Source organism: Cyrtonyx montezumae, unplaced genomic scaffold (assembly GCF_038088225.1).
Source record: "Cyrtonyx montezumae isolate F1298 unplaced genomic scaffold, pur_monq_1.0 scaffold_0, whole genome shotgun sequence".
Lineage (NCBI taxonomy): Eukaryota > Metazoa > Chordata > Aves > Galliformes > Odontophoridae > Cyrtonyx > Cyrtonyx montezumae.
This window is the reverse complement of record NW_027071824.1, coordinates 8,581,231-8,608,538: the sequence shown is the minus strand read 5'-3', so window position 1 is coordinate 8,608,538 and position 27,308 is coordinate 8,581,231. Positions and strand designations below refer to the sequence as shown.

The 27,308-nt window shown below is 43.4% G+C and overlaps 3 protein-coding genes across 10 annotated transcripts in view; 2 read left to right on the top strand and 1 right to left on the bottom strand.

Moving 5' to 3' along the window:
- PPP2R5A (protein phosphatase 2 regulatory subunit B'alpha) overlaps positions 1 to 4,084 on the top strand; it is a 36,669-nt gene extending 32,585 nt beyond the window's left edge. Inside the window, exons 9-13 of the mRNA XM_065748038.1 lie at positions 763 to 813; positions 1,415 to 1,534; positions 1,624 to 1,751; positions 3,218 to 3,319; positions 3,934 to 4,084. Coding sequence (XP_065604110.1) covers positions 763 to 813; positions 1,415 to 1,534; positions 1,624 to 1,751; positions 3,218 to 3,319; positions 3,934 to 4,066 — 534 coding nt within the window. The 3' untranslated portion in view covers positions 4,067 to 4,084. The remainder of the gene's footprint in view (positions 1 to 762; positions 814 to 1,414; positions 1,535 to 1,623; positions 1,752 to 3,217; positions 3,320 to 3,933) is intronic.
- Positions 4,085 to 5,955: 1,871 nt separating this feature from the next.
- On the bottom strand, positions 5,956 to 22,010 carry PACC1 (proton activated chloride channel 1). Of its 8 annotated transcripts, none has more exons than XM_065748767.1 (8): positions 21,816 to 22,010; positions 18,215 to 18,311; positions 16,700 to 16,909; positions 14,788 to 14,942; positions 13,180 to 13,322; positions 9,036 to 9,180; positions 6,754 to 6,858; positions 5,956 to 6,396 (listed from the first exon to the last, which is right to left on the bottom strand). In XM_065748767.1, the coding sequence occupies exons 1-8, from the start codon at positions 21,849 to 21,851 to the stop codon at positions 6,235 to 6,237; spliced, it is 1,053 nt and encodes a 350-aa protein (XP_065604839.1). In that variant the 5' UTR covers positions 21,852 to 22,010; the 3' UTR covers positions 5,956 to 6,234. The 8 variants fall into 8 exon arrangements, with proteins under 8 accessions (XP_065604839.1, XP_065604516.1, XP_065604599.1 ...); XM_065748444.1 differs by having other exon boundaries at positions 14,788 to 14,858; positions 21,816 to 21,924; XM_065748527.1 differs by having other exon boundaries at positions 18,215 to 18,374; positions 21,816 to 21,899.
- Positions 22,011 to 22,103: 93 nt separating this feature from the next.
- Positions 22,104 to 26,648, top strand: NENF (neudesin neurotrophic factor). Its single transcript, XM_065749039.1, has 4 exons — positions 22,104 to 22,288; positions 23,318 to 23,378; positions 24,217 to 24,320; positions 25,093 to 26,648. Exons 1-4 carry the CDS (start codon positions 22,136 to 22,138, stop codon positions 25,267 to 25,269), a joined length of 495 nt encoding a protein of 164 aa, XP_065605111.1. The 5' UTR covers positions 22,104 to 22,135; the 3' UTR covers positions 25,270 to 26,648.
- The last annotated feature ends 660 nt before the right edge of the window (positions 26,649 to 27,308 follow it).

The following is a 27,308-nucleotide window of genomic DNA, read 5'->3' as shown; positions in this document are numbered from 1 at the left end:
CTTCGTCCTTAAAAAGTAGAAAATAGGAAATCCTCCTTTCATCTGAAGTGACAGACAGTTTGCATATGCCAGGATAAAATCTTGTGAGCACCTACTGTCATCCAAAAGGTGCAGTTTGGGCTTTCTTCAGCCAGTGTTCGTTCTGCAGGTCAGGTGCTGGGTCAAGTGTTTGTTCTAGGGAATGGCTGCTGTTCCTTTGGGTGGTGGTTGTTTCCCTCCTCACCCACCCCTCTTAGGGCCTGTGCTTTCTATTATGCTTCCCTAAGGGTGTTTCCAGTCTGTCATGAGATAATGTATTCCAGTATCTACACTGGCAACTTTCTTTGTAAGTTCCCATCATTTCTAGCTTCCAGCCTTTGACATGTGAAATTACAGAAGAAAAAAAGATGTGGTGGAGGCCAGGACCCCTCTGTTTGCCATGGTTGTGCAGTCTGTGCACTGCTTTCTCTCGGCCTCCAAAACCCAGCAGGTGTGGGTCAGGAGGGAATGCATAATGGCAATGTAGCTACGGGGGAATGAACCTCATGTGGGGATGCTTTGATGATATCAACATGCTGTCAGTGTGTGTGGTGTGGTAGGAGTGCATAACCAAAGACTTCTGAAGCGATGAGGCTGAAATTATTCTGATAACCAAAGCACGATGAATATTTAAATGAGACAGTATTTATTTTCATGGAATTGCTTCTGGCTGTGTTCAGTTCTTATTGAACCTCTGGAGGGGGAGAAATGTGTTCTGCTTTAACTTGTTTGTGTTTCTCATAGGTAATCAGAGGACTGCTCAAATTTTGGCCCAAAACTTGCAGTCAGAAGGAGGTTGGTTTTGTCTTTTGTCTCTCTTGTTTCTTGTCTGCTGCGATGCAGACTGCAGCGTGGTGAGGTCGTGCTGCCAACCTCTGCTGTGCTTCTCTGGAGATCTCGCAAAGAGCTTGCAGCTCTTGAAACTGAAGAGTGCTCATCTTTGTCACGCAACTCAGCACAGTTTTTTGGCATGCCAGTTCTCACTGTGGTGCTGCTATGTTAAAACTGTGCTAAAAGTTAATTCTAATTAAGATATTGCATAGAGAAGCAGATTTTTGAGGTGAGAAGTAGTGTAGCAGTCACACCGTTGGAGGCAGTCATCTGTAGCAAGACCCAGACAGAGCCACTGAGATGCTGAATAGAAATCTGGTGAAGTGTGCATGCATTCATTTTCCACAGGATGAAAACAATTCGTAATGGCCTTGGGAAATAGGTTGTGTTTTTTTTCTGGCTGGCTCTTCTTGTCTGTAATTACAATGAGTGTAGCTGGGAGCTGGACTGACGCTGTCACAGCTCACCTCTCAGCTCCTCGCAGCGGGTCTGTCAGCGCTGCAGTTTGTTTCTGTTGATATAAAACATTCTCATCCCTGTTGGTGTATCTCTTTTAAACAAACAGGTAATGTTTCTAGGTGAAATTGAAGAAATCTTAGATGTAATAGAGCCGACGCAATTCAAAAAAATAGAAGAGCCTTTATTTAAGCAAATATCCAAGTGTGTGTCAAGTTCACATTTTCAGGTAAGAAAAAACAAAGCACAAAACAAAAACGTATTGAAAATCACCTGTAGTCATTTGTTCTCTGTTGACCCCTAACCTTTGCATTTCAGGTTGCAGAAAGAGCTTTGTACTTCTGGAACAATGAATACATTCTTAGTCTGATCGAGGAGAACATCGATAAAATTCTACCAATTATGTTTGGTAGTTTATACAAGATCTCCAAAGAACACTGGAACCCGTACGTAACGTTTAACTGTCTGTGGTATCACAGGTGCACTGCCTCAGCCTTCTGTTTCGAGTCGAGATCACAACCTTGAAAAGTCTTGATGTTGGCTTAGATGAAATGTGCTAAAATGGGTGTCATTTCCAGCACTACTGTGCCTTCATTGTCCTGCCTTATGACAGAGAACTGGAATTTACTCAAAAAATGAGGGAACTGGATGGCATTTGATCTTTGGTGTTTTGGTTATTTAATTTCCTACTTATACATATATATTCTTTCATATAAGTATATGAAAGAAAAAGAAATGACAGTGAAATACTAAAAATAATGCTTAGTTTGGCTGTGCTCAGTACCCTAAGCTGAGTCAACCTGTGGAATGTAAAGCTTTTGATAGGCAAAAGCCCAGGTAGGCTGGAGCCTTCTGCAGTCTAAGCAAATAATAAGACATGTGTTAAGAGCTTTTAGAGACAGAAATTGTTCTGAATGCATGGAGGTATTGTATGTTGATGCAAACGTACCAGCTGAGCCAAATGTAAGTACTGGATGCCTGATTCTTGGAGTATTAATAGTGCCTGCAGGCCTCAACAAACCTGCACGGTGCCCCTCTTCCCCTAGCTGCAGACAGAAGGTGCTCTTTGCTTTAGGAAAGACATGGAAGACATGAGTTGACAGTATACTTTGAAAAGCAGGAAGTACAGCCCTGTGGTTTTAATCTGCTTTGAAAGACAGAGAAGCGTATTTGCATCCATCTACTTGTCCAGTGCGGCCTTAATTATTCCCTTAGGATCAAACTTTTCCTGTCAGAAACCCAGGAACCTAGAAGTAAGCTTTTGTCTTCAAACCACAAGGCAGCCAGCATTCAAACTGTGCAGGCAGACCAAAGCTGCTCTGCACTGTGGGTAAGCTTGAGGCCCCTGCTGATCAGGAGAGAGATCTCAAAGGAAAGTTGTGTGCTGAAAAGGCAAACGTGGCCCTTTGGTTACTTCTGTACATTTCTGAAGTAAGTGCACTGTCCGAAATGGTTCTCTGACAGTCCCCGGTCACCTCGAGCAGTGTGTGAGCACCAGAGCAGGCTGCTGCCCATAGGCGTTCCTGGGAGAGCTGTGGTTCTGCTGCAGCTGAGCTCGTGCCTATTGCCAGAGGTTGGATCCTTGCAGGCTCTCCTGTTTCATTGCTCAAACACTTAAAAACCATGGTTAGAATTCAGCTGAATAACTGAATGGCTTTATAGTACTGTCACACTACCACCAATTGTATCTCGTGTGACAACAGGTGCTGGGAGCTTAATGTTAAATACTCATTTCAAAGAGATATCTGATGTGCATTTTGTTTGCTTACAGAGGGAACTATGGCACAAGATCTTTCAAAAACTGGACTTCACAGTAGCAACTTAAATACCAAATTCAGGGACCAAAAAGGAAAGCAAACCATTGCTACTGAAGCCTGTGCTCATTCTAATGGGTGTGTTCCTTCCATTCTAGAACCATCGTGGCACTGGTATATAACGTGCTGAAAACACTGATGGAAATGAATGGCAAGCTTTTTGATGAACTTACCAGCTCCTACAAAGCAGAAAGGCAAAGGTAACGTTGGGTTTTTCTGGTTGGCTTTTTTGTCTAAATGGATGGTGATGATGTACCCGTACCTAGAATGTACCAGCTGAGACCTAGCACCTAAGTGCTGTGGCTGCAGGGTGCTGTGGAGGCACATGCTGGATGCTGCTGCTGGGGGTGGCACTGCACTGGGGGTGCTGCCAGGGCCTCCTGGTGCTGGCTCTGCTTCAGGGGCTGTTGGGGGAGAAAATTGGCTGGAAAATACTCACTGCTCCAACATCCATTATCCCACCGACTACCCAGCAGTATGCTGGAGCTGTGCTAGCTGGACACATGCTAAGGCTCCTGGCAGTAGCTGTACTTCTGCTGCCCCAAAGTGCTCAGCATCTTTCTCGTTTCAGTCATCTCTGCCAAACCACACTACAGCAGTTGTCCACCAAACTCACATCAGAGCAAAGTCACTGTTGGACTGCTAACCTTTACTGACTTGTATGCGTACTTTTCAACAGAGGAAATGGAATGCCTCTGAATGCAGCTTAGGGACATAACAGCTCACGTGGCAGACTGCTGGCTGTAGGCTGCAGTTGCTCTAGGTGCCCGCATCACTGCACACATCTGAAATGGATACTTCCCTTTTTCCATAGAGAGAAAAAGAAAGAATTGGAACGTGAAGAGCTATGGAGAAAGCTCGAGGAGTTAAAGCTGAAGAAGGCCATGGCAGAGAAGCAGAACAGCACTCACAACGTGCTCAATGCACACAACACAAGTGCCAAATAAAAGAAATGACAACCTCCACTCGGCAGACATACTTTTTTGTACCCTTTTGAAACACGTACAAATTTGCAAAAGAAACCTCATCAGTACAGTAGGAACAGCCAACTTTTCTCTGGCTCCGTGTAAATGAAAAGATCTGAATTTAAATACAGCATTTAAGTGATGTCATTACCACAGCATATTGTAAATTTGTCTAATTATCAATATCCTGTCACTTCCAGCGTCTCATAGAACTGAATTATCATCCTTAATGAGTGAAATAATTACGGGAGTGGTGAGAATTATGACTTGAATTTTTGATTGTGTTGCACATAGGTGGTATAGTTTGCTATGTACATTTTTTCCTTGTTTTGTATGTGCTTTTCACATCGCTGCATACCTTGGTGAGGATGAGAGAAAAGGCTTCTAGCACTGCTGTATTTTCTCGGATCAAACCAAGGTACGTTACCTCACAGCACTGGAAGGAACTCGGGTGGTGCTATTCTTGAATTCCTGACTGAATTCAGATTGAGGTTTTTGTGTGAGGTCACTCAGCATGAGACAAAAGAGGGACAGAAAGTGAGCTTGAACAGGGCATGGCCCACGCACTCGGTTACATGCAGCGAGTGCTGCTACACAGTTCTCACCTCCTCTTGGTCCCAGAAGGGGGAGCTTTCCCTTTCAGGGGGTAGGAAAGGCTGTCAGTAACCAGTTCCTTGCTTTATTTAAAGAAAATGCAGCCCGCTTCTTGAAAGTGGAAAGCTGACTTAGGAAGTCTTGTCTGTCACCTGATTGAGTATTTTTCACATCTTTTATCAGAGTACCATTCCAATCTCTTAAATTGCAGTTGTGTGGAAAACTTTTGTAATGAAAGATCTTTGGGGAATCGAGCAGCATTCAATAAAGTCTTTATGTTTGTATTTAGTGCTGTAATCACATCTTTGTGCTCATAAAGACCACAGTGTTAGAACAGCTTTTAACCAAACAACCCTTGACCTGTACCACTCCTGCCAACATCAAGGCACTTAGAATCTGGCTTCTAAACTTTAGTGCCTCCATTTTGCTCAGGAAAGCACCTGAAGATAAGAGTACATTTGTCCCAAAACACTTACTTCCTTAGAATGAAAAAACAAAACAAAAAATATATAGGATGCACTTACCACTTCATTAATAAGCCATTAGTAGAGGATGGAAGAAGCAAAATCTGACTTGGCATGCTTCCTTCCTTGCAACAAACCTTCCAGAGCAAACACACAGCAGTGAGTGGTGCACTGCTGCCTGTAGACTGCACAGCTCCACGGTGTTAGGCATCTGACCACTGAGGGACTTACAAGGAAGAAAAGGATCCACCACCCAGCACAGCTCGTTAGTGCACATTCTCTTAATAACAGACAATCTCATTTAAGTGCCAGGCTGATGAAAGGCTTCTTTAATTCCTCAGCAAAGACTGCAAGAAACGTGGAGGAGCGACAGCCTAGGTCTGTGTTTGGAACTATGGAAGTGCCTGAGTTGAGTTAGACTGATGAGAAATACACAACTAAGTCTGCTTCTTCATTGAACTTACACACCGTGCCGTAGCGCTCCTGTCTGGGGCACCTGCTGGAACACTCCAGCTGCATCTGAGAGCAGGCAGCTTCAGAGAAGGATTAACAGCTCATTTCAATTCTCTTTTTTATATTCAAGTCAATACACTTTAAATGAAAAATGACCTAGTAGAATTCCAGTGTATTTTAACACCCTTTGGAGAGGGGGGCCGGGCTGTTTTGTTGTTTGGGTTTTACCTTCCACTAAACACACTGAAGGAAGCAACTGCATTCTGGTAGCAGATGCAGGTTCAGAGCTGGGCAGCAGTTTAACACCTCCTGGTCTGAGCAGCATTCAGAATTGTTTTGTTGGGGTGTTTTTTTTTTTTTTTTTACAATTTAACTGCTGCATTAGTGCACTCTCCCCTCACGAATCGAGGTCAGCTTGTTAAATCTGGAATAGAAAAGCATGAGTTTGTTAGAGCTGTCCTAGTGTTCCTAGAGTTAAGCTCGTCTCGGAAGTCCCGACGTCGGATCGTGAGGCTGTTCCTCCAGCGGCCGTGCTTTGCTGGAGGAAACATACCTGCTGTCTGCTGTACTGCCAGTGGAAGCTTATTCCAGTTCTGTCCCACCCCTTCTGCCACTAATAGTTACAGAGTAGTTTAAGTCTCAGCTTATGTGGTTCATTACTTGACTCCTTCTCTTCAGATGTCTCTTTCGGATTTTGATCATCCACTTAACGCTTAACTTAGCAAAGTCTGCTGCCTTGAACAGAGCCAGAAAGATACCGCAGAGAAGAGCGATGGTGTTCCAGGGATTTGCTGTGATTATCTGAAAGAGATTGAAAACGTTATTCTTGCCATGTGACTTGGTGTGTATTACACCTGTGCATTGACGAGCATTGCCGTGTAGTTTGCCATTTGTCTTGCACCTCTGGGCACAACGGTGACTTTTGGGATGTAAGGATGAAGCGAGCTGATTTAGGTTTAAGCAGCAATAAAGTAACACAGCTTTCAGATTTGCTGAGGAGTCCGAGCCACTGACAGCATGCAGGCCGACTGACCCCACACACAGATTTCAAAGCTAACTTCACTCTTCCTGTTACCTCAGTCCACGCAGAAGCCCTGAGGCACATGCACACACACAGACACAATGGCAAGAAAACAAGGTGCTAGGCTGTGTACTTACGTCTTGGACAGTTTGTATAAAAGGGTCTTTCCATTCAAACACCACAAAAAACAGCTGGTCACTTCTCAGCTTAGTCCTCCGGTCAATGTAGTTAACCACGCTGGTCTGGGGAGGGAGAAAAAGGTGAAGGGGTGCAGACTGCTTTCTTCAGTTGTGTGATCCAGTCTCCACTGCATCAGAAAAGGCTTCCAAGGTGAAAAGCGCGGGCTGCTCAGCCTTCCTCTACCCCGAGCACAGAACGGTCGGTCAGTTTCTTCCACCTGTTTCACGATAACATTCACTTCCCATTTCTCACCTCATAAAATGCTGTACCGTTTCAGGGTGGCAGCCAAGGCCTTTGTTATATTTAGCAGTGCTCTGTTGTTCCTGTTTGATGGCCCAGTGCTTGTTGACACAGCACAACAAAGGTACAGCTGCAGCACAGCACACCAAGTCTCACTGCACTCCCCCTCGGTGTCGGTGTTCATTTCTGTCCCCATGTGCTTACAGATCTTTATTCTCTTTAGAAAATCAGAGTGGCAAAGCAGAGGTGGGGCCTGACTGCTTTAGGTATTTATTCCTGTCTGCAGGAGGAGGTCTGATAACAGTCAATAAGGAGTGAGAGACAGCAGATGGAAGTCTTCACCTGGAGTACGGCTACACGATGGTGGCAGGAATAGGCTGGGTATTTTTGTATTTCTTTTGTTCTGCACCTGATTCTTTACAAGCTACATACCAGCAACTGCAGAACGAGAAGGGAAAAGCAGCCTGTACACACTGCTGCACATTCACCCCACACTTCTGCAGCTCATTTACTTATTGCAGCATACAATACCTCAGCTACACTCATTCAGGAAAACTGCACAATAGGAAAGCAGGTCACAAAGCTGACTGCAGGCAATGGGAAAGGCAGAAAACACCAGTAATGACTGCAGCACTACTGGGCACACTGGCTGGCTATGCTGTGTGACCCAGCACCTGCAGCCAGCCTCCAAGCACGCTGCCTCCCTGCTAAAGATTGGACAGGCCAGTGAACTTCCTTCTCAGTTTGAGCAGACACTGCACTGTCCAACAGCAATTAGTCTGAACTGTTTCAACCTCTGCTGTGTTATTAATAGGAACTGAAACATGAAATTTACATTTGTACCAATTCCTACCTTTTTTTTTTTTTAATAAAACAAACAGCCCACACAGATGATTGGGAAGTCCCTAACTGCCGGACTGCACGGGTGCCCGTGGTAACAAACAGCTCAGCTTTGATTCTGGGTCACCCTTTTCTTTCTACTTTGAGATGCACATGTGGGCACACAGCGAAGACTTCAAACAATCCAACGCCACAGAAATACCACCAATGGCAAGGGAAATAGAGCTGCAGATGATGAAGGACAGACAGCTGCTGTCAGTGCTTACACAACAGCAGCTGAGCAGTACGTTCTTTCCTCCAGACTAAGGCCCTCTCTGCAGGACTCGGGCCCTCCTGCTCTTCTGCAATGCAGCTGGAAGTTACCACCCCACGGTCACAGCCCATCCCTTAGGGCTTTGCCACAGAAGGCCTCTCCCATCAACACCAGCAGCAAGGTAACAGACTCAGAACAGACTTCTGTCTGTTAGTATGGAGTCAAAGTTATTTCATCTCTAGCTAAGTTTGCATCTTCCACCTGCATATTTTCTAGCTTGAGATTCTGCAGGGAGTTACTCCATGTTTCTAAGGGTAATTAACAGATAAAATTCCCAGTCAAAAAGCAAATATGAGAGTGCTATAATTGATACTCAGCTTATGCTTCTCACTACATTTTAACATCAGCTCTTGGAGTAACCTGAACAGTCCCTCTTTCCATTATTATTTTTCAGATAATTCCTTTGGAAATCTCTAACTAAGGTCATGCTGTCCCTTCAGACCCACACGTTTGATACAGGTGTCACTTATGACACAATCAAGGCCTTGAACTTCCGGCCTCTCTGTTGGATGTCTTCCCTGACACGTCTCCATACCAACACCAGAGCACATCAGAAAATCCACAATTTTACAGGATTTCTCCACACTGAGAGAACTCGACTGCAGAGATGGTCCAATGACCAGCTGCTCGGCAGCAAGGGGCAGGGCAGCTGCCATTACACTCCTGCCATTCCACGTAAAAACATCCAACCAACGCACCCCTTCCTTCAGCTCACACTGCTATCTGCTCCAAGAGGCACCCCGTTGGCCAACCACGACTCGAAGCACCCTGCTTTTTGATAGCAACCAGCTTTAAACAGTGAAACACGCCCTAATGCCTTTAGGGATCTTTTCCTTTGCTGCTTACCTCTTGTTTGAATTCCACAGTCTCGCTGCCATCCTCTTCCTTTGTTTTCACCAAGGACATCTTGACCCAAGTTCGAAAGCCTCCAGAAAACTTCCAGCTGGAGTATGAACTTTCACAGCCCTTCATGAATTCTGCTTTGTCTAGACTAAAGGAAAAAGAACGTTACCATGCTGACCAAACTCAGAGCAGTGTTTGGACACTGCAGTAACACAACGTCAGGCCTACAGGCTCTTCAACACGTGTTCAAAACTCCTCTGAAATATCGACTGCTATAATTGAAGCGTATTTCAAACACTGTTAGCAGGAAAGTTCTGATTGATGTCAGCACTTGCATTCACGTTCTTAATGGCAGAAGACCTACCTGGTGCCCTGCCACCCTCCAGTTCTGCCTCCCCCTGCAGACTGTGCTGCTGTACTGGGGGGCCTTGTTCTGCTCGTGTGTCACCACTGTGATGAGTCACGAAGCACTGAAACAGCCTGTGGATTTTTACTAAAGATCAGTTTCAGGTTTAGAGCTATGCCAGGTACGCTGGTCCTCGAGACAAGGGAACAGAAAAACATTTCTGACCCAGAGTAAATCCACTTTCTGAGGTGAAGGGAAAGAGTAGTCTTCTGTTCATATGGCAGAGGAAGCTCATGGCTAGGTCTCTCAATCTTTGGGTAGAGCTGCAGCTGTGGGGACACACAGTCAGGAAGAGCATGGCATTTTGCCACTCAGAGGAACACAGATAATTAGCACTCTGCCAGCCAGTCATATGCCCACTGCATGACTCAGTACAGCATCCCAGAAAAGCTTTCCAAGCCAACATGGAAAATTGAGGCAGGAAGTTATGACTTAGAGCTGAACATTACAGCCACAACTTGCATGGTAAGCAGGCAGCAACAGTATACTTTACCTTCAATGGTAATTGTAGGCTTGAAAAAGAAAGATTAATATCTTGAGAGAAACTGTGGAGAAGTGATCTGAGAAGGCATCTCCTTGTGAGTGCCAATAATCCACGCTACTGCTGTAGAGTCAGGAAAACAAATAGAGGGAGGACAGAGCAGAGATGCAGAAGCTTTGCACGAATAATAGCAGAGGACAAATAATTCCCCTACCCTGGGGAACTGGAAACTCTCCAGTGTTACATGGGATGTAATACAGGGTCAGATGTTGTGGTATTGAAGCCTCGACCCCTCTTTGTTACCATATATTTCTCTGCACACAGCAATCCAGAGAAGAGAACACAAAGCTCTGTTCAGACCCTTAAATAATCTCTGACCTGTTCTGACTGGTATTCATCATCTCACACAAGTTATTTTACACACTAAAATAACAATAGTTTTGACAGTAATATGTTCAGAGGATTTTCCTCTAAAACCCAAGTATTACACTAATGACAGTTCAAAAAAGGAACATGCACACTTAGCTACACATTTCTGGTAACACGCAAGGGTTTCATTATTTCCCTTTCTCCAGTTAACGTGGTACACACAGCAGCTGCCACTATCTTAAAGAAAGAAAAACACAAAAGAAGAAAGCCCATTGGCAGTATGCCTCCAACTCAATCCAACAATAGCACACAATTCAGCAGTGTTCTGTGGAGGCCAAAACAAAGCTAGCATCCACTGCCAGTTCAGTACAGTCTGTTGATCCATTTTAACATGAGAGCTGCAGAACATAAAACCCTTGACAGAAACAACCAGATCTTACTTAAGTCCTCACAACTTGCTATGCCTCATAAAATTCTTGAAGCACAAGAATCTAGATGCCATTTTTATTACTGCTACGGCTGATGCTTGCAGCAGCCTTCACTGGTTATCAGTATATAAAGCAAAAATGAGCCGCACAGAATAACACCCACAGAGAAGTCATGCTGTAGATCCAGCAGGAATCTTCACACCAATTTTCAAGAGGGCAGTGTTCAGATTATGATTTATGATGAAATACCCTACATGTGTATTTTCCAACAGTCTGACTGTCTAGTCCAACCTAAGCTGTTCACAGCCATAGTAAAAACTAACTAACAAAACAACTTGTAAAGGCAATTATGATATCTGATGAGTCACAGCATGCATCTCAGCATCTTCACTAGCACTACAGCACTTTGCACTAATTGCTGGACACAGCAGTAAGAACGTGCTCTCGTAACCCACAAGTGAGACACTTGGTCAGGAAAAGTAGTTAACAACACCCAAATACTAGTCAGTATTTGAAGTTTATAGGGAGTGTATGGAAGGACAAAGTTACACTGTGAACACACAACAGTCTCTAAGGATATCAGTCCAGACTTCCTATCAGCTAAATTTAGCATCAGCTGAGGAACCAGAAGCCACTTCTGTTCTCTCTCCTGCTGGAAGCTGAATAGAACAAGCAGATTCCAAATAGACAAGACATTTCACTTGCAGTTCATCATCAGGAAAAAAGATCAATTTTCAGCCTGCCCTGAATTGTCCCACACGCGCCCTGGGACGCCAAGAGAGCAATAAACAATACTGAGCAAGACAAAGACACACTGTTCATAACTAAGCTTTGGAGAGTGCTTTAAGAGAGACAATACCAAAACACCTTGCACACAATTGATTCTTTATTTCAGCTGGATAATCACATCATTTACAGGCTTACGTGCCTTTGCAAATTTTACCCTTACCTTGTTTAGTTCAAAACCATCCTTCACCTACATTCCTACTACGTGCTACAAACAGACACAAAGGATGCATCCTCAACACCATTTCCTACCTTTTCATTTCGCTTCAACCATAACTCGGGCTCAGTCTTCACTCTCCCAGCAGAGACAAGGCAGCTTCTTTAGGAACAGAGCATCATTTCCCTTTCTCTTCAGGGACTGATCCTGCCATCTAACCCATCTGATCTGGGAAACCTGGAGGCAGGATGTTGCAATTCCAGTTTCTTCAGGCAGCTTACAGTCTTACTGATTCATCCACTCTGGTTCAAATACAGCCTTCAAGCCAGGACCCTGACAATACCATCTGGTGTTGTTTTCCACATCTAACCCACCTTTGCACAACACAGGATACAAGCATTTCAGAAAGTAGCACGTAGACTTGCTTGCAAGAAGAAACACTTTGCATATTGTCAGCTTACCCAGGACACGCATGCTTTGACTGGGAAACAAACAGCTCTTTGGAATGGCTTATACTGTCTGGCAAACAGACAATGAGCACAGAAAGGAAGCTTCCAGAACTTGAGTACGCAAAGGCCAATTTGTGTCTTGGTAAGTTAGCTCGTTTTGCACAGAGACAGCAACCAGATGCCACACAACCACACCTTCTGATCTTCTTCCACTGATCTCAGACACTTACTTATGTCTTGGAGTACAGAAATAGAACAGAACTACTGTTCACTTTGCTGGAATCAGTCCCACCATACCTGACACTGACTGCAGTACAAGCCACAAAACAGAAAATCCAACACAGAAGGAACCAGTAGTACCTTCAGCATCTCTAGTTTCAATTGGTATTGCCTCACTCTAAAATACCAGTGCCCCAAATACCCAGAACATTCACACTGCTCAGGTGCATCTTTGTGCAGTTACAGGAAGAACTCGGTAAGTTAAGCTTAATATCCATCCCCTCTGTTGAAACAGAAACACTTTTTAAAAAGCAAATTCAGATAACTGGCCTTCAGCCACACAGAGACACTGTGAGTGAATGCTTTCAGTCTTTGCTCCTCTGTTGGAAATACACAAGTATAATCACGTCCAGGCCTCCAAAAATGCTTCATTACAATAATGGGTTATCCTTTCCATCACTTCATTTCTCCCTGCACAGGCCCTTCACCACTCTACATCCGACCATTAACAAACTAAAGCTCCCTATTAGGTATCACTGTGCCTAATGGCCCTTGACTAGCTTTTCAACTGGATCACAGATGAAAAAAGATCTGGATCACTGAGAGAAAAATAGAACTCGAATTTCCAATAAAAGCTAAAATTAAGCTACTTAAGTATGGAACTTATTCTCACAAGGCTGGAAAAGGTTGGGGCTTTCAAGACAGTTCAAGCAAGGATTAATTCCACTCCTAGCAGAATCAGCAAAAGGTTGATCAGTCACTTCAACAGCACTGACATCAAATCAACACAAAGCATTCTCAAAAACCCCACATAAAAGTTCATCGCAGCTACAGGCCCGTCCCTCTACATACCTGTTGACAAACTCCTGGAAAGAAGAAAACAGAAGGTAGTCAATGGCACTAAAATCTTGGTCTGTTTCGTTTAAGTGAAACTGCAAAAACACCAGTTCCTTCTTCTTCACATCACGAGGGCCTTGAACAACCAAGGCATACTTCTGTAAGCAGACAGAGGGACAGTGAGAGTAGGAGAGGAATCCTCATTTCCTGCTCATGAATTTGCCATCTGTCACCAACACTCCGCAGAAATCTAATACAGAACGAGGTTCTCCTGGCCTCTAAGAAGCTGAGACCTGTTAAGATATCCAAAAAGAATGCCTGCCAAGCAAATGAGAATTCCACCTTTTCGTTGAAAAATGAAGTGAAAAATTCAGAGCATTGCTAAGAGATCTGCACTAGTGCCATCGCTGTCATTTGGGCTCATGTGGAATTACCAGTCAAGGCTCTGCAGCCTGCACTCTGCACAAGGACAATCAAGACAGTCTGGGGCATTGCAGTCCAGGAACTTTCAGCTCTTGACATAAAACAGTTTTCATTTGTAGCCCAGTACAGAGAACATCAGGCTTGTCCTTGAGAAGGGGGCACAGTTTCATAGTCCTCAAGCAAGCTGCTAAGGAGGAAGGGAAGAAAAGGACAGAAAGAAAGAAAAAAAAAAAAAGCCAGCTAGCAGGCAGAATACTGCTTAAAGTGCAGGAATTACACTGGACTGCAAGTTGTTGCTTGCAAAATGACTCTGCCAATTTGAGCATGGTGCTGCATGGTTCAGAGGTCTGCCTCCATGCCTCTCCATTCAACGTGAGGACTGCAAGCTTCTAAATGAGTTTACCATGGCATAACATACAGGTTCCTAGTTTAATAGAGGGAGAAATAAAATAGATTAAGTATTTAGACTTTGCATATTATTTTAAAATATACAGGGAGTTTCTTCCCAGATGGAACTGGTGACTAGACAGAAGGAAGAACACGAGGATGAAAATAAAGCTGACCAAAGAGGTAACTGAATTCTTTGTTCATGTCTAGTTTCCTTAGGAACAATCTGCAGCATCTTCAGATTAGACACAAATGATCACCCTTCATACTTCATTTTCTGAACATTTATCCATATGGAAGCCAGGTTCCCTGCATTTTTAAGGGGAATTTAGATGGTACATTAAATGACAATCTCATTTTATTGGCACCTGGAGCTTCCATACAATAAAGCACTCTGTTGTCTAACTAAGGATTCTCCAAGTGTGACAAAAAATGACAAAATTGCTACTGCTTTCAACATTAGATATACTATATCAAGGACTGTGGATGCATTTAGGAGACAAATTAAGTGAGTTTCACTATGCAAAGCAAGATTTCTGCTCCTTTCAGGTTTGCATGCTACAGAGCCACATGACAGCTGATCATCCATAACATACATACAAACTGATTGGAGTCTTCTACATTTCTGAAAATACAGAGATGGTATGCAAGAAAAAAGAAAAAACAACCTTAAAAATAATAGGAAAAAACCCCAACCCTAGAAGCAAGGATATTTTACAGCATTTCATAAGTATTTTTATTATCAAATACCCCTTCTACAAGCAGAACTCCCCCCCACCCCACTGAATAAGCTCTATTCTGTTGTATTATTACCATAGTTTGATTAGTAAAAGGATCAGTGTAGTTGATTCTCTGTGTGGTGCAGTCAATGTCTCCCGGCTGACCTGGATTTACCAGAGGCAGAATGTGATCATAGTAATGATGCTTGCAGCTAAGCAGCCGAGCCTTTCCTGGGTAAAAGGCAATACCTGTTTTAGGAGAGAAAACATTGAAGAGAGCTGACATTCACAGATTTTCATTCTGGGATTTAATCCCACAGGACACCGAGCCGTCCCGCCAAGATCCAGCAGCACAATCAAATTGGATCACGTGCTTGAGTATTATTTTAGAGCAGGACAACAGCGTCAGCTGCGTGCATCAGGACAGAAGTCCTGCAATGCACTGAAGAAAATCCAGGTTTGTTTTCAATTACTGCGACTCAAAGCTCACAGAAGTTACTAAGTTTCCCTAGTTCTCCTTAGCAAGCAGCTAAGGAATCAGTCCACATTGTAATTGGAAAAAACATTTGTACTATGTATGAGAAATTAAATATCACCAGCCAATCTCATAAAAGTGAAAAGATACTCTTCAGAACATCTAGCATCTTCTGTTCATAAAATACAATGTCATGACAACCGATCCCTTATTACTTTTGTTGCTAGGTAGACAAGCTGCTACTTCACCTGTATGGGAATTCATGTACTTGTATATAGCAAAAATCTGTGGCTTCAGCCCAACAGCAAGCAGAGGTTTCAGACCTCAAATACCTCAGCTGTAGAAACCTAGCAAAACATAAGGCCCCAAACCAAAAATCTTGTTATGCCACATTCAGTACTGGAAAGAAACTTGCCTGAAGATAACCTAGACCAACTACAAAAAATATACATCATGAGTTGTATGATTAACTCACACAACTGTCCACCAAAATGCAAGCTGTCAAAGTAGTCAGAACACATCAGTCTAAGAACGCTTTATTCCTTCCCTCAGTGCTCCATGCATGCAACTTGCCTCTCGTTACCTTAACAGAGCAATGAAGCCAACAGCAAAAGGAAACATTCATCTACAGATTAGCAAAATGCTATGTTAATTCTACAAAAATCTATAGGGCAAGAGGAAACACAATAACCATTACTAGAACTGTGGTTTTGAAGATGTGGTAACACTTGAAACAGAAGTGTTATTTTTACACTGGAAACTAACCTACAAATGGCTCCCAATGCTGACTGAGCTGCACTTGCTATCACAGCTCTATTTACTAATGGTTACCAGATAATTCTAGGAAGTAATTATAGAACTCACAATCCAAAAATGCTTCTGTGGAGTAATCCCTCCTGCAAACTGCAATAGTCTGATGATACATTACATTTGTACACCAACACTGTTCACTGCAGCCACATCACATTTGTCATTGCCTTCTGATGTACCTCCAAGTGGTAAAAAATGCAGAACAGAAGTAAGATGAGGCACTGCTTCTGGGTTTGTTTGTTGTTTTTTGTTTGTTTTGGTTTTTTGTTGGTTGGTATTTTGTTGCTGTTGTTTTTTCATGGTTTGTTTGGAAAACCCACCTTCTTTACTGTCAACAGCACCTCAGTGTCCAGCACAGGAGGGAGATCCTGGAACAGATCCCATGAGCTCCACTGCTTCAGTAATGCTGCCTGGGAAGCAATTCCATGAGGAATTATCTTCTTTCCCTGTGAGGTCCCATTCTAGAGTGTGTAAAAACTTCCTGTCTATCAAATGTTGCATGCCACTGTCACAGTAATTATACCACATTACTGGCATGAACATATTCCCCCTCAAAATCTGTCCTACAATATTAACATTTCCATACAATAAATGAGCAAGTAAAAGATCTGTGTCAAAGCACTGTATGCACTCAGGCCCCAAAAAACAGCACTGAGAAAACATAAAATAGTTCAAAATAAACATGATCAACTTTGTCCATTTTATTAGTTACTAGTCTTACCTGGAGCATCGTACAAGGACACTTCCTTGTAAGAGACAGACATCACAGGGTGCTTGAGCTTCTCCCTGAAGTCGCTGATGGTTTGGTAAACAAGGAACACAGCTACAGCCATAAGCAGCAGATAAATAAACAGGAGAATTACTGAAAACACATTCTTTAGGCAGGTCTTGCTGAAACGCAAAGAAGGGGCACTGGTACCCAGTTCACTATCTGGAACCAAACAGAACATGAATTAGAACTCTGGAATACAGATTTCTGGGCTGAGTTTACATAGTTTTTGTTAAAAGATCAAAAACCTGAGAGAAAAGTAAACTTCAAACTCAGTTTGATTTAGAAAGCGAAACTATTGCTGTTTTTAATGATCGGTGAGCCAGCTGCTTCCTTCTCAAGCACAAGGCACAGTCTTTGGATGGCTGTGCCTCTTTTATAAATGTTGAATTTGGCATTCACCTAAGGACAAGGCAGGAAACAGCATTCATTTTCAAGAAGGCCCATCCGGAAACAAAGTTCAAAGTTCACAAGAAAAAGTCTGTCAGTGTCTTTCCTCCAGGAAAAAACAACCTATTTCTCCCTGCTTCCAGTCTGGTCTGATTCTGACCACCTTCAGCATATGAGTCGGCAGAGACATTTAATATTCTACTAATGCTCTTACATAGCTAACTGCACCTCCACCACAACAGAAGCCACTGTGAATTTGCTATCCTTTAATTTCTGGCTTGTAATTCGCAGCACCCTGTGCATACTGTATGAAGTTTCACAAAAGAAGGCTCTTTCCAGTTACATCTAGGAAAAAAAAAACAGACCCGATTCCTTCTTGCCTTCAAAGCTTATTCTCTGATGATCTTCACACTAGTCTCATTTGCACATGCAGAGCTACACAAACACTGCTTCCTCCATACCCTTTTCCATTCTCAATTTCTTTCGGCAGTACTTGTAAGAGAAAAGTTCATTACTCAGTTACACATTCGTACTTTGATTGTGAGTGATATAAAGCTGAACATGCCAAATAAACATTAAAACTAGACCTATGAAAAGAGATAAATACACATATTTTATACTGACTTTCTGTGTGGTGTAATTTAATGAGTCAGGCCCTTTCAGGCCATGCCACACTGTGCCCTTCAGCTATAATGGCAGGGTTTGCTGTTTGCTCCTTACCACAGCAAACACTAGCCTTTTTGTAGCTCCTTCTGAACACATAACCACATATAAAGGTCCGTGGCCACACACGTCTTCCAAACTTCATTGCCAGGAGATGCCAGCCAAGGAAATTAGGTCATTAATATGCATAAAATTGCACTACTAACAAAACGTCTGTCTTGAGCAGCTGCAAAACATTTCGGGGATACTCATTTCAGGCTGGCGTACCTTAAATGTTCAAATCTGGCTTGTATCAGCCCATTTATAAAAATAAATTAAAAAAAAAAAAAAAAGGAAAAGAAAAAGAAAATAAAAGAAACCTCTCACAGGAACAGCTTACCAGGCACTTGAAACTTATAATCTTGGGGTTCTCACCTGGTAAAATAGCAGAACTCGTATCTTCATCAACTCCCATCTCTCCTTCTCTCTCATCTGTTGGGTTTTCAGATACGCGCTCCACATCTTCACTCAGCTGTGTAGTTAAAACAGTGGTTCAATTTCTAAACATGCTCTCAACTTGCAATTGCTGGAATTTCTATGGTACAAATAAGAGAGGCTCCAACTAACCAAACACACAAAACCATAACCCCAGTCCAAGAGCACCCAGTATCTGTTCCAACTGTTCACAGGAGCTGCATTTACGTAGATTTAGAGCTGAAAATTAAGTACCATGAACACTGCATTTAACCTATTTTTGGCCTGCTGTCTCAAGAATAACATCACCTTTTCTTTCAAGACAGATGTAATTGCTTCCCCTGGCAGCTTCAGCTCACAGAGAACCCCCAATTAAGGGGATGCCTTCTGAAAGAGGCAGGAACTCTGTTCAGTCACTCAGTAACGTATTTTAAGTATAGGGAAACCACACCACTGCATACCAACAAACAGAGCATCAGCACCCCTTAATAGAGAGGTGCATAAAAAGCAATTGAGTTTTGACAGCTATTAGGACAAGTAACTCAAATGCAGTCCCAGCCATACAGGTAGGTAGGTGGGTCATTAGAAGACATTAAAACACCCTTAATGTTTCTTTGAGCTCACTGTAAATATTATTCTACATTAGTGGTGATGCAACTAATTGGTCTTCTAGTGTTTCTACATCAGCAGCAACCTGATATTTTCTTGTTTTGCTATTCAGAGCTCTGGGTCCAAACTGCCAAGACACCTCCATCAGAGTCAGAAGCTCCTTGCATCGGAAGATCACACAGGACTAGAAAATCATTGACTTCTTATTTCCCCCTCCTGTGCGTTAAAAGTATACTTTGTATGTCTTCCAAGTTTCTTTCATGGGAGGGAACTCCACAAACTGCAGCGTGGTAAATGGAGTTCCAAGCTTACAACATATCCTGTCCTACACTCACTATCAAATAGGTAATTCAGGGAGATTAGCTTTGCTCCTGTTTGTAGGAAACAGTGCATCCACTTAATGCAGTAGCCACACTGAATGCTAATAAACTTCATTCCCCCAACCTAACAGTAATTGTTATGTATCCATAATGAAGCGCTTCTCCTTTGTGCAACTTTAATTCAGTACTAAAATTATAATCATTGCATCATTAACAAACCATCATTTGCATTTATTAGGAAAGAGTTCATTAATAGTGCATCTCAGAAGGCTGATGTAAAGCTTCCATCACCTCCTGACGCGTTTCTGTATTTGTTTCTACCATACAAAGAAAGCTGAAAGCATTCACCAACTGTTTTAAATGCTCAGCACATAAATAAAATACAATTTCTGTCGGTGTGGAGCATGAAATACACAGGTTACACTCAGCTCCTTTACAGAAGACTTACCCGGGTACGACTGAATATATTTTTTGTCCAATAACCTTTGTAAAATAAATGAAACTCAAGACTGCCTCTTTTTGCAAGGCCACGTCAGTTCTACTTGTTTACCTTATCTAAAATAAGCTCCTGTGACACAGGAAGAATATCCACTGAGCCCTTTGTACCAGTTTAGTTAAATCAGCTAAAAAGCCACTTTGAATTATACCAATGGAAATTTTTGACCTAAACAGTTTACCATAAGTTACAAAGTCCACGCAGCGCCTCAGCTGACTCCTGCACCTGTCTGGTTGGGCTCCCTGGTACCCACACCTCATTGACTGACATCATGTAGGGGGTTGAGTTCTATTCCTGACAGCAAGATCTCAGCAGGGGTTTAAACAAGAACATAGTATGTAACGCTTATTATCCTCTCAAGAAAGATCCTCTTGATTCTAATAAGGAGGAGAAGCAGCCAGCATTACTTAGAAATAACCAGGAAAACCGGTAAGCAACCCCGTTTTTTATGATCTCTACTTACAACATAGACAGTTTCAGACACCCTTCACATGCAGCACCAGTGAAGTACAGGTAATCAAAAGCAGGCAGAACTCACGTTGCCTCGGGTATGCTGAGCTGAGCTGACACACAAGCACCTCCTTAATCAACTAATTTCACAGCAAATCCCAAACACCTGCCTTGTCAAGAAGCAGACATAAGTAAGCCCAGCTGTGGCTACTAGGAGCTAGCACAGCTCGTGGCTTTGCAGCGCAGACCAACCAATGTGGTGACACACATGCAGCTGCAGAGAAGCCAGCAGAGCAGTACTGCATGCATTCTAATTTCTCTCCAGAAACTCAAGACAGAAGCCTCAGATCATGGCAGTTGACGTTAGTGAGTTTATCAGGCATCAGTGGTGTTTAGTCCCACAGGCTGGCTTCTCCTCTGTGCTATTTTTGATAAAGAGGAGAAACATGGTGCTAACATGCAGTGAACACAACTTGCAGGGCAGTTAAGCTTTCAAGAGGACACAGAGATACAATATCAAGAGCAGGAAGGGCATGAAATAGAGCTTTGTTCAGCAATCCTCCGTGCTCAGCACATGCAGCTGACTGAGAAACAATGGCAGGAGCCTGCTCGTGACCCAGCAGATCCTTGCCCGTCCTGCACACTGCACAAACAAATTCAGAGAAGATAACTCCAGCCACATTAGCCTCTCTACTAGGGGAAGTGCGTCGCTCACTGCCCAGAAGAGGGATGGAAGGGCAGCAGTTCTGCAAGGGCAGATGGGCACTGTGGAGCTGGGGACAGGGCACGCTGAGCAGGGCTGGGTGGTGGTGACTGACGTGCAGGGCAACAAGGATAGTCCAGTCTCTGCTTTTAGGTGTCACTGTGACTTCAGTGACTGTCTCAAGTGCTCCCTAAGTTTTTATGTAAGTTAAGTTCTTACATGAGTTACATGCCACAGGGCCCAGGAGTGTGTCCAAAAAGCAACAAAGCTGTGAAAGGTCTGGAGCACAAGTGTTATGGGGAGCAGCTGATTGTTCAGTCTGGAGGAGGCTCAGCAGGGACCTCATGGCTCTCTACAACCGCCTGAAAGAGGTGGTGGTGAGGTGGGAATTGGCCTCTTCTCCCAGGTTAACAGTGACAGGATGAGAGGGAATGGCTTCAAGTTGCTCCAGAGAAGGTTCAGGTTGGGTATTAGAAAACATTTCTTTTCCAAAAGAGCAGTGAGGCACAGGCTGCTCAGGGAGGTGGTGGAGTCACCATCCTGGGAGATGCTCAGGAACTGTGGAGATGTGGTACTGAGAGGCACAGTCAGTGGGCACGGTGAGGGTGGGTTGGCACTGGCCCAGATGATGTTGGTGGTCTTTTCCAACCTTAATGATGCTAACGTCATCCTGATAATTACGGGATGAGGCCTTCCTACTCGATCAAACCCTCATAAACAACAGGAGGGCCTGCCCCTACAGGCCCGCTGCTCACCGACGGATTCATCACCTTCTAACGCCTATCGTGCTCCGACACGAACTGACACAGCCGGACCCGAACAAGGGGCGCTGCGCTAAAGCAGAGCTCAGTGGATGGAGCCCTGGCGCTGCCGCAGGTGCACCGACGAACCGCAGCCCTTTGCCGCAGAAAGGCCGACGGGAACGCCACGCAGAGCACGGAACGAATCGCGCCGCCGCCCCCTCCCCGCCCCCCCGCGCCGTACCTCCTGGTAAGACGCGGCCAGCTCCGGCCTCAGCATCGCACCGGCTCGAGGCGGCCGATCCCCGCCGGGCCGCGCAGGCGCCGGGCCGGCCCGCAGGGCGCGGGGCCGCTGGGAGGCGTAGTCCGGCGCGAGCCGAGCAGGCGGCGGGAGGGGCGGCCCCGCGGTCGTCCTGGGGGGGCCGCGAATGAAGTTATTCCGGAGTAACAGGTGAACGCGGAACGCGGCCGCCACCGAACCGACGCAGAGCTACGGGCAGCGCCGGTGGTGCCGCCCCCAGGGCGCCGGAGCGCGGAGGCGGGGCTGGCGGCACGGCGGGCGGCATGGCGGGGCGTCCGCTGCGGGCCGCGCTGCTGCTGGCGGCCGCGCTGCTGCTGGAGGCCGAGCGGGAGCTGCGCTTCAAGGCGCCGCCGCCCGCTGAGGCGCCCGTGCGGCTGTTCACGGAGCCCGAGCTGGCCAGATACGGCGGGCAGCAGGTAGGGACGGGGTCGGGTACTTGTCCCGCTTGCGCGGCCTGGCCGTGCCGGGGATCTGCTCTGAGCACGGGGAATGCGTGCTTGTTCCGTGCTAATGAGGTCATTGAGCTTCTGGGTAGAGAATCCGTTTGAGATCGTAATTTGTGAGTTTTTGGCTTTCTCTGGGACAGATGGAAGGTTTGGCAGAACTTAGAGATTACAAATTCCCCTATCAGTGCACTGAGAAACCTTCTCTTCTGACAAGTATACTGGCTGTCCTTCCAGAGGCCTTCTCAGTATCCTCCCAAGGAGCTCAGCAGCTTGCATGCCAGCCGATCACATCTATGTGTTTATCCCTCACTTTCTTAATCAAATAAAAAATGCCATTTGCCTGCACCTTTTTATCTGGGGCAGCATCTACCTGCATTACCAAGAGCAAGATATAGAGGCAATATAAAGCACAAGCAAGAGATCTCGCAGGAGAGGACAGGTTTGTTTGTATATGCACAAACAGATGCTGCGAATTGAACAGTTTTAACCCATGTCTGCTCCAAGAGAAGGCACTGCATTACAGAACACAGCCATACTCTTCATGCACCCTGAAGCATTCAGAAGAGAAGGGCTGGGGGTTGCAGTGTTGCTGTCAGTCTTCAGATGGCACTAAGATTGTTTTGCAGGGTGCTGCTTGTGATGTAGGAGTGCACAGCCTTTCTTTACCTCCTTTCTGGTTCCTCACACCATTTTCATTGTTGTTTCTTCTCTTTCTGCTGCATATGGACAGTAGCTGACACAAGGATGCATGAATAGGTGGTTTGTGAAAGCCTTCAGAGTGGCCAGGTATGAAAATACCACGCACTGCACTGCCCACTTACACAGACGTGCCATTTGTACCAGGTTGTTGACTATGGGCTGTGTATTTAATGTGCATTGGATTGTAAGCTCTTTGAGAATAGACAAAAAAACATTTTATTCTCTTCTAAGCATGCTGAGTACTTATGGGTGTCATAGATACCATTAAGAACTGAGGACATACCAACTTCTTTCTTTCAGGAAGGACAGCCCATTTACCTAGCAGTGAAGGGGGTAGTGTTTGATGTCACTTCTGGAAAAGGCAAGTTGTGTTTTGCTCTCCTGTCTGCTTCGTTCAGTAGTTTTTAAACATCCCCAAACTATTAAAAACCCACAGTTCAATTGTAACTAAAAGAATATATGTTTTTTCAAAAACTCAGCTTTCTTCCACTGGCACCTCCCACGCTGAGGTTGTTTCTAGGATGTACTCTGTTTTGGGATTACTGCACACCCACAGATAACCCAGGATAGTGCTGGCAGCTCAGGCTGATGACAGAAATGCTGGAGAGCCTGTCTGGCTCCCCACGTCCTTGCTGTCTTACTCCTCTGGGCACACGTTCTGACCAAGGCTAACTAGGATGTGCCTGTATCATACTGCATGGGATTCTTTTTTTTTCTTTCTGTGGAAAGCAGAAAAGGAAACAGCAGGCTGTAAGATGTTTGAAGGCATCAAGGGTTCCCGGCCACTTGACTTAATGCCACAACAGGCCTTCATGGCTTGCTGCTGTGCTTGTCCTAAGCTTGTTAATATGCCTTGTCTGGGCATTGATCTTCAAATCGTGAGACAAAGCTTGCTGCTGCAAATTCAGAAGTCTGCAGACCATGAGAATGTAAAGCATTGCTCCAAGAGATTGTGAGATTGCAGCATTGGAATACAATGGTTATGCTGTAGAAGTCCACCCTATGCTTTCTGAGGGCTGAGATGATAAAAAAAAATCAGTTTTGGAAGGAAGAATCTCAGACTTGAGGTGATAAACAGCTTCAGTTCACCAACAAGTGTAATAGACTGATGAAAATTATAGGCTGAAACCATCTTGTACAGTGTCAGATCATCACTTTGTGGGGTTTTATTTATTAGTTTTGTTATTGTCGTTTGACAGAATTTTACGGCCAAGGAGCCCCATACAATGCTTTGGTTGGGAAAGATTCAACAAGAGGAGTTGCAAAGATGTCTCTGGATCCAGCAGATCTTACTCATGACATAGTAAGAAATTGACTATTAATTTCATTCAATTTTGCACAATTGTATTCTTTTGCTTTGAGTGCTGCTAGTCAGTGTATGTGAAAAGCTCAGAAAGGTGATGAATGATAACATTCAATTAGTTTGTAAAAGAAGAGAACAGTTCAGTCGGAAGGAACCTGTAAAGATCATCAGTCCAACTGCTAACTTCGCTAACTTTGCTAACTTTTATCAACTTTATAAACTTTTATGTCTATTAACTTTAAGTACATTGGCATCTTTTAATTAAAAAAAAAGCCTTAGTATTCCTTCAATACATAAAATGGGAACATACCTAATATTTATGAAAGCTGAAGTGTTAACAGCCTTGGAGAGGAAAGCTTTTAATCTGTGGAGCTGATACAACACAAATAAGCAAGAATATAAAGGGGAAATTACCTGCTGGTTAAAAAAAAATGCTGCCAAAGAGAGTAAATTACTTTTTGTTTGGTTTAGTTCATCTTGTATCACTGATGTGGCAGTGGATGCTAACTGTGATAGTGGGTTATTGCTTATTTTACATCTGACTTACTTTTGGAAAAAAAAAAAAGGTGACTTAAAGCTTGTTTGACCTGAATATGTTAAAAGTTTTGTAAGACTGAATGAGAAGAAAGAAGTAAGAAGTTACAGATTAAGCTACCAATTCAGTTAATCATGCTCTGCAAAATAAACCCAAAAGCTGACCTTCAGATTCAGAGTAATCAAAAGGAGAGAAACATTAATTTTTATTTCGTTTCTTTGAACTTATTTCATTTAGACAGGGCTCACAGAAGAGGAACTAAAGTCACTGGATGATATCTTCAATAATGTTTACAAAGCCAAATATCCAATTGTTGGCTATACTTCTCGAAGAATTCTGAATGAGGATGGCAGCCCCAATCTAGACTTCAAGCCTGAAGATCAGCCACACTTCAACATTAGAGATGAATTTTGATAAAGATTTTTGTACCTGGAAAATGCCTGAGGAGAAGCACGATATATTTCCTGAAAGGCAAAACACTTTATGTGCTATATATGTATACACGTTTATATTTTCTAAACAGAAGACTGATTGATGATAGTTAATTTTTGTAATGAAGTCCTGAAAATATGAAAGAAAACAGATCTGTATTAGTGGATCTTTGCTCTGAGTGATGGGAATTTTTTTATATTTTTGGAAGTTCTTTCTGCGTGTGTTTCTGTTTTTGCAAGTATATTATGTAAAATTACATTCCTTATCAGAGAAAAGAAAGTCTTGTTGAAACATGAACGGTCTTTTTGTGAATCCCAAGTTGTTTCATTCCTTCGAAAAGCAATGCATTATCTGGATGAGCCACCATCAGTTCTCTAAGTGAGAGTCAGCCCCATGTGTATAAGCAGGTATAACAGATCCTTGTACTTCTAAAAGGCATTGTGGGTTTAGTATTTGATGGGTTTGAGAATACTGGATCTAAAATACACTCAGAATGTAGAGTTGAATATTTGTGTAAAGCCTACAGGAAAAATATGTGTTTTCTCTTCATGAGAACTACTAAGATGCTTGATTTTCATTTTTTGAAAAAAATATCAAATATATTATCTATATTAGATTACTATGGTTTCCTTTTAGCCTCCTCCACTCCTCCTCTCACAAAAAAAAAAAAAAAGGGAAATAATCACCTGTTTAGCACATACTGTAACAAACTCTGGCTGTAAGAGTATATTTCTGGCACCTTCATATTGACAATTTCAAGTCTCAGTTTTAGTTTCTTTTTAGTTTTTCTTTGTTTTTAATCTGGCTTTGTTATTGTTGTTCCAGTGAGATATGCATTTGTGTGTTGTTCTTCCTGGTATAAACCTTCAGGTCCTCTAGAGCAAGAACACGTAGAGCAGGAGGACAGTAAAAGTGTGCGCCGTACAAATGGCTGCTAACCACTGACTTCTAGAAACTTAAGTGGAATGTAAATTGTCAGATTTTTTCTTAATCACTGTGACAGGTTGAACTGTCATGGAAAAACTGAGCAGCTGCTCCCAGTTCTTCAAATATGTTTTGTTTCGTTTCTTTAGCATTTTGGCTGTTTTTTGAAGGAAATGTATTTAGATGATTCTTCAGTTTAGGATTTGGATGTTGTGCTGGAAGAAAGGGACAGCTGCCTGTCAGTTAAAAAAGTGTAGAAATGCTTTCTATATATTTGTTCTCATTCTCACAGTGCTACTGATTTTGTTCTTGTTTTGCATGTTATCATTACACCACTTATTGGCCCCTAGTGGTTTCACGGAGCCCCTTCTGTTTGGTGGTGCTCTGGGGCACAATAAGTAAGTTTGCATTTATGAAATAAATGCCACTTCAGATGATCGGTTTTGTTTTACTGTCATTATTATAACTGCTAACCTTTTGATTATACACCACCAGCAGTAGCTAGGAGTTTGCTCCTTGGTACAAAACCTGCCATTTTTATGGGACTGCTTGTCAACTCGGTGACAATGGCTGCTGTTCATTTGCCAGCAGTAGTAACCGTGCTGTTGTGATAACTATCATATTATTGCTTTTATCTGGGATCAGTATATCCACCAGCACTTACTAAATTTTGTAGCTAGATTGTAGCCTATTACCACCAAGTGGCTTAATGTTACCATTCTCTCCCTGCATTTTTCCTGTTAATGCTGAACTCAACACAGGTAATTCATCAAATCTCATTCATACTTAAATTCAGATGCATTTTGGTGAAGAAACATCCTGCTGCAACAGGAAGTGGTTGATATAAACCCCATTCTTTTAGTATGAAATCCTTGTGGATCCAATATATCCACTTATCTGTAAACTGAGGGAGGAGATACTTTTTCCCTTCTGTTACTAATGAGAGTGTTATCACAAATGAAACGAGTGCATGTTGGAAAGCAGAATGATTCCTTTTTGTTTTCATTTTGTTTTGGATACTGAAGTGCTCACTTCCCAGGCTCTTTCACTTGAGGTTCCCACTCAACAGAACAGTATTATGGCAATAAGCCTTTAAA

Excerpts from the sequence above, each read along its gene's own strand:
- PACC1 (XM_065748767.1), bottom strand. The coding sequence starts at position 21,851 with ATGCTGAGGCCGGAGCTGGCCGCGTCTTACCAGGAG. Across the intron at positions 18,312-21,815 it reads TGGCCGCGTCTTACCAGGAG|CTGAGTGAAGATGTGGAGCG; the intron begins GTACGGCGCGGG and ends TTAACTACACAG. Across the intron at positions 9,181-13,179 it reads TTCCAGGAGTTTGTCAACAG|TCTAGACAAAGCAGAATTCA; the intron begins GTATGTAGAGGG and ends TTTTTCCTTTAG.
- NENF (XM_065749039.1), top strand. The coding sequence starts at position 22,136 with ATGGCGGGGCGTCCGCTGCGGGCCGCGCTGCTGCTGGCGGCCGCGCTG. Across the intron at positions 22,289-23,317 it reads CCAGATACGGCGGGCAGCAG|GAAGGACAGCCCATTTACCT; the intron begins GTAGGGACGGGG and ends TCTTTCTTTCAG. Across the intron at positions 24,321-25,092 it reads CAGATCTTACTCATGACATA|ACAGGGCTCACAGAAGAGGA; the intron begins GTAAGAAATTGA and ends TATTTCATTTAG.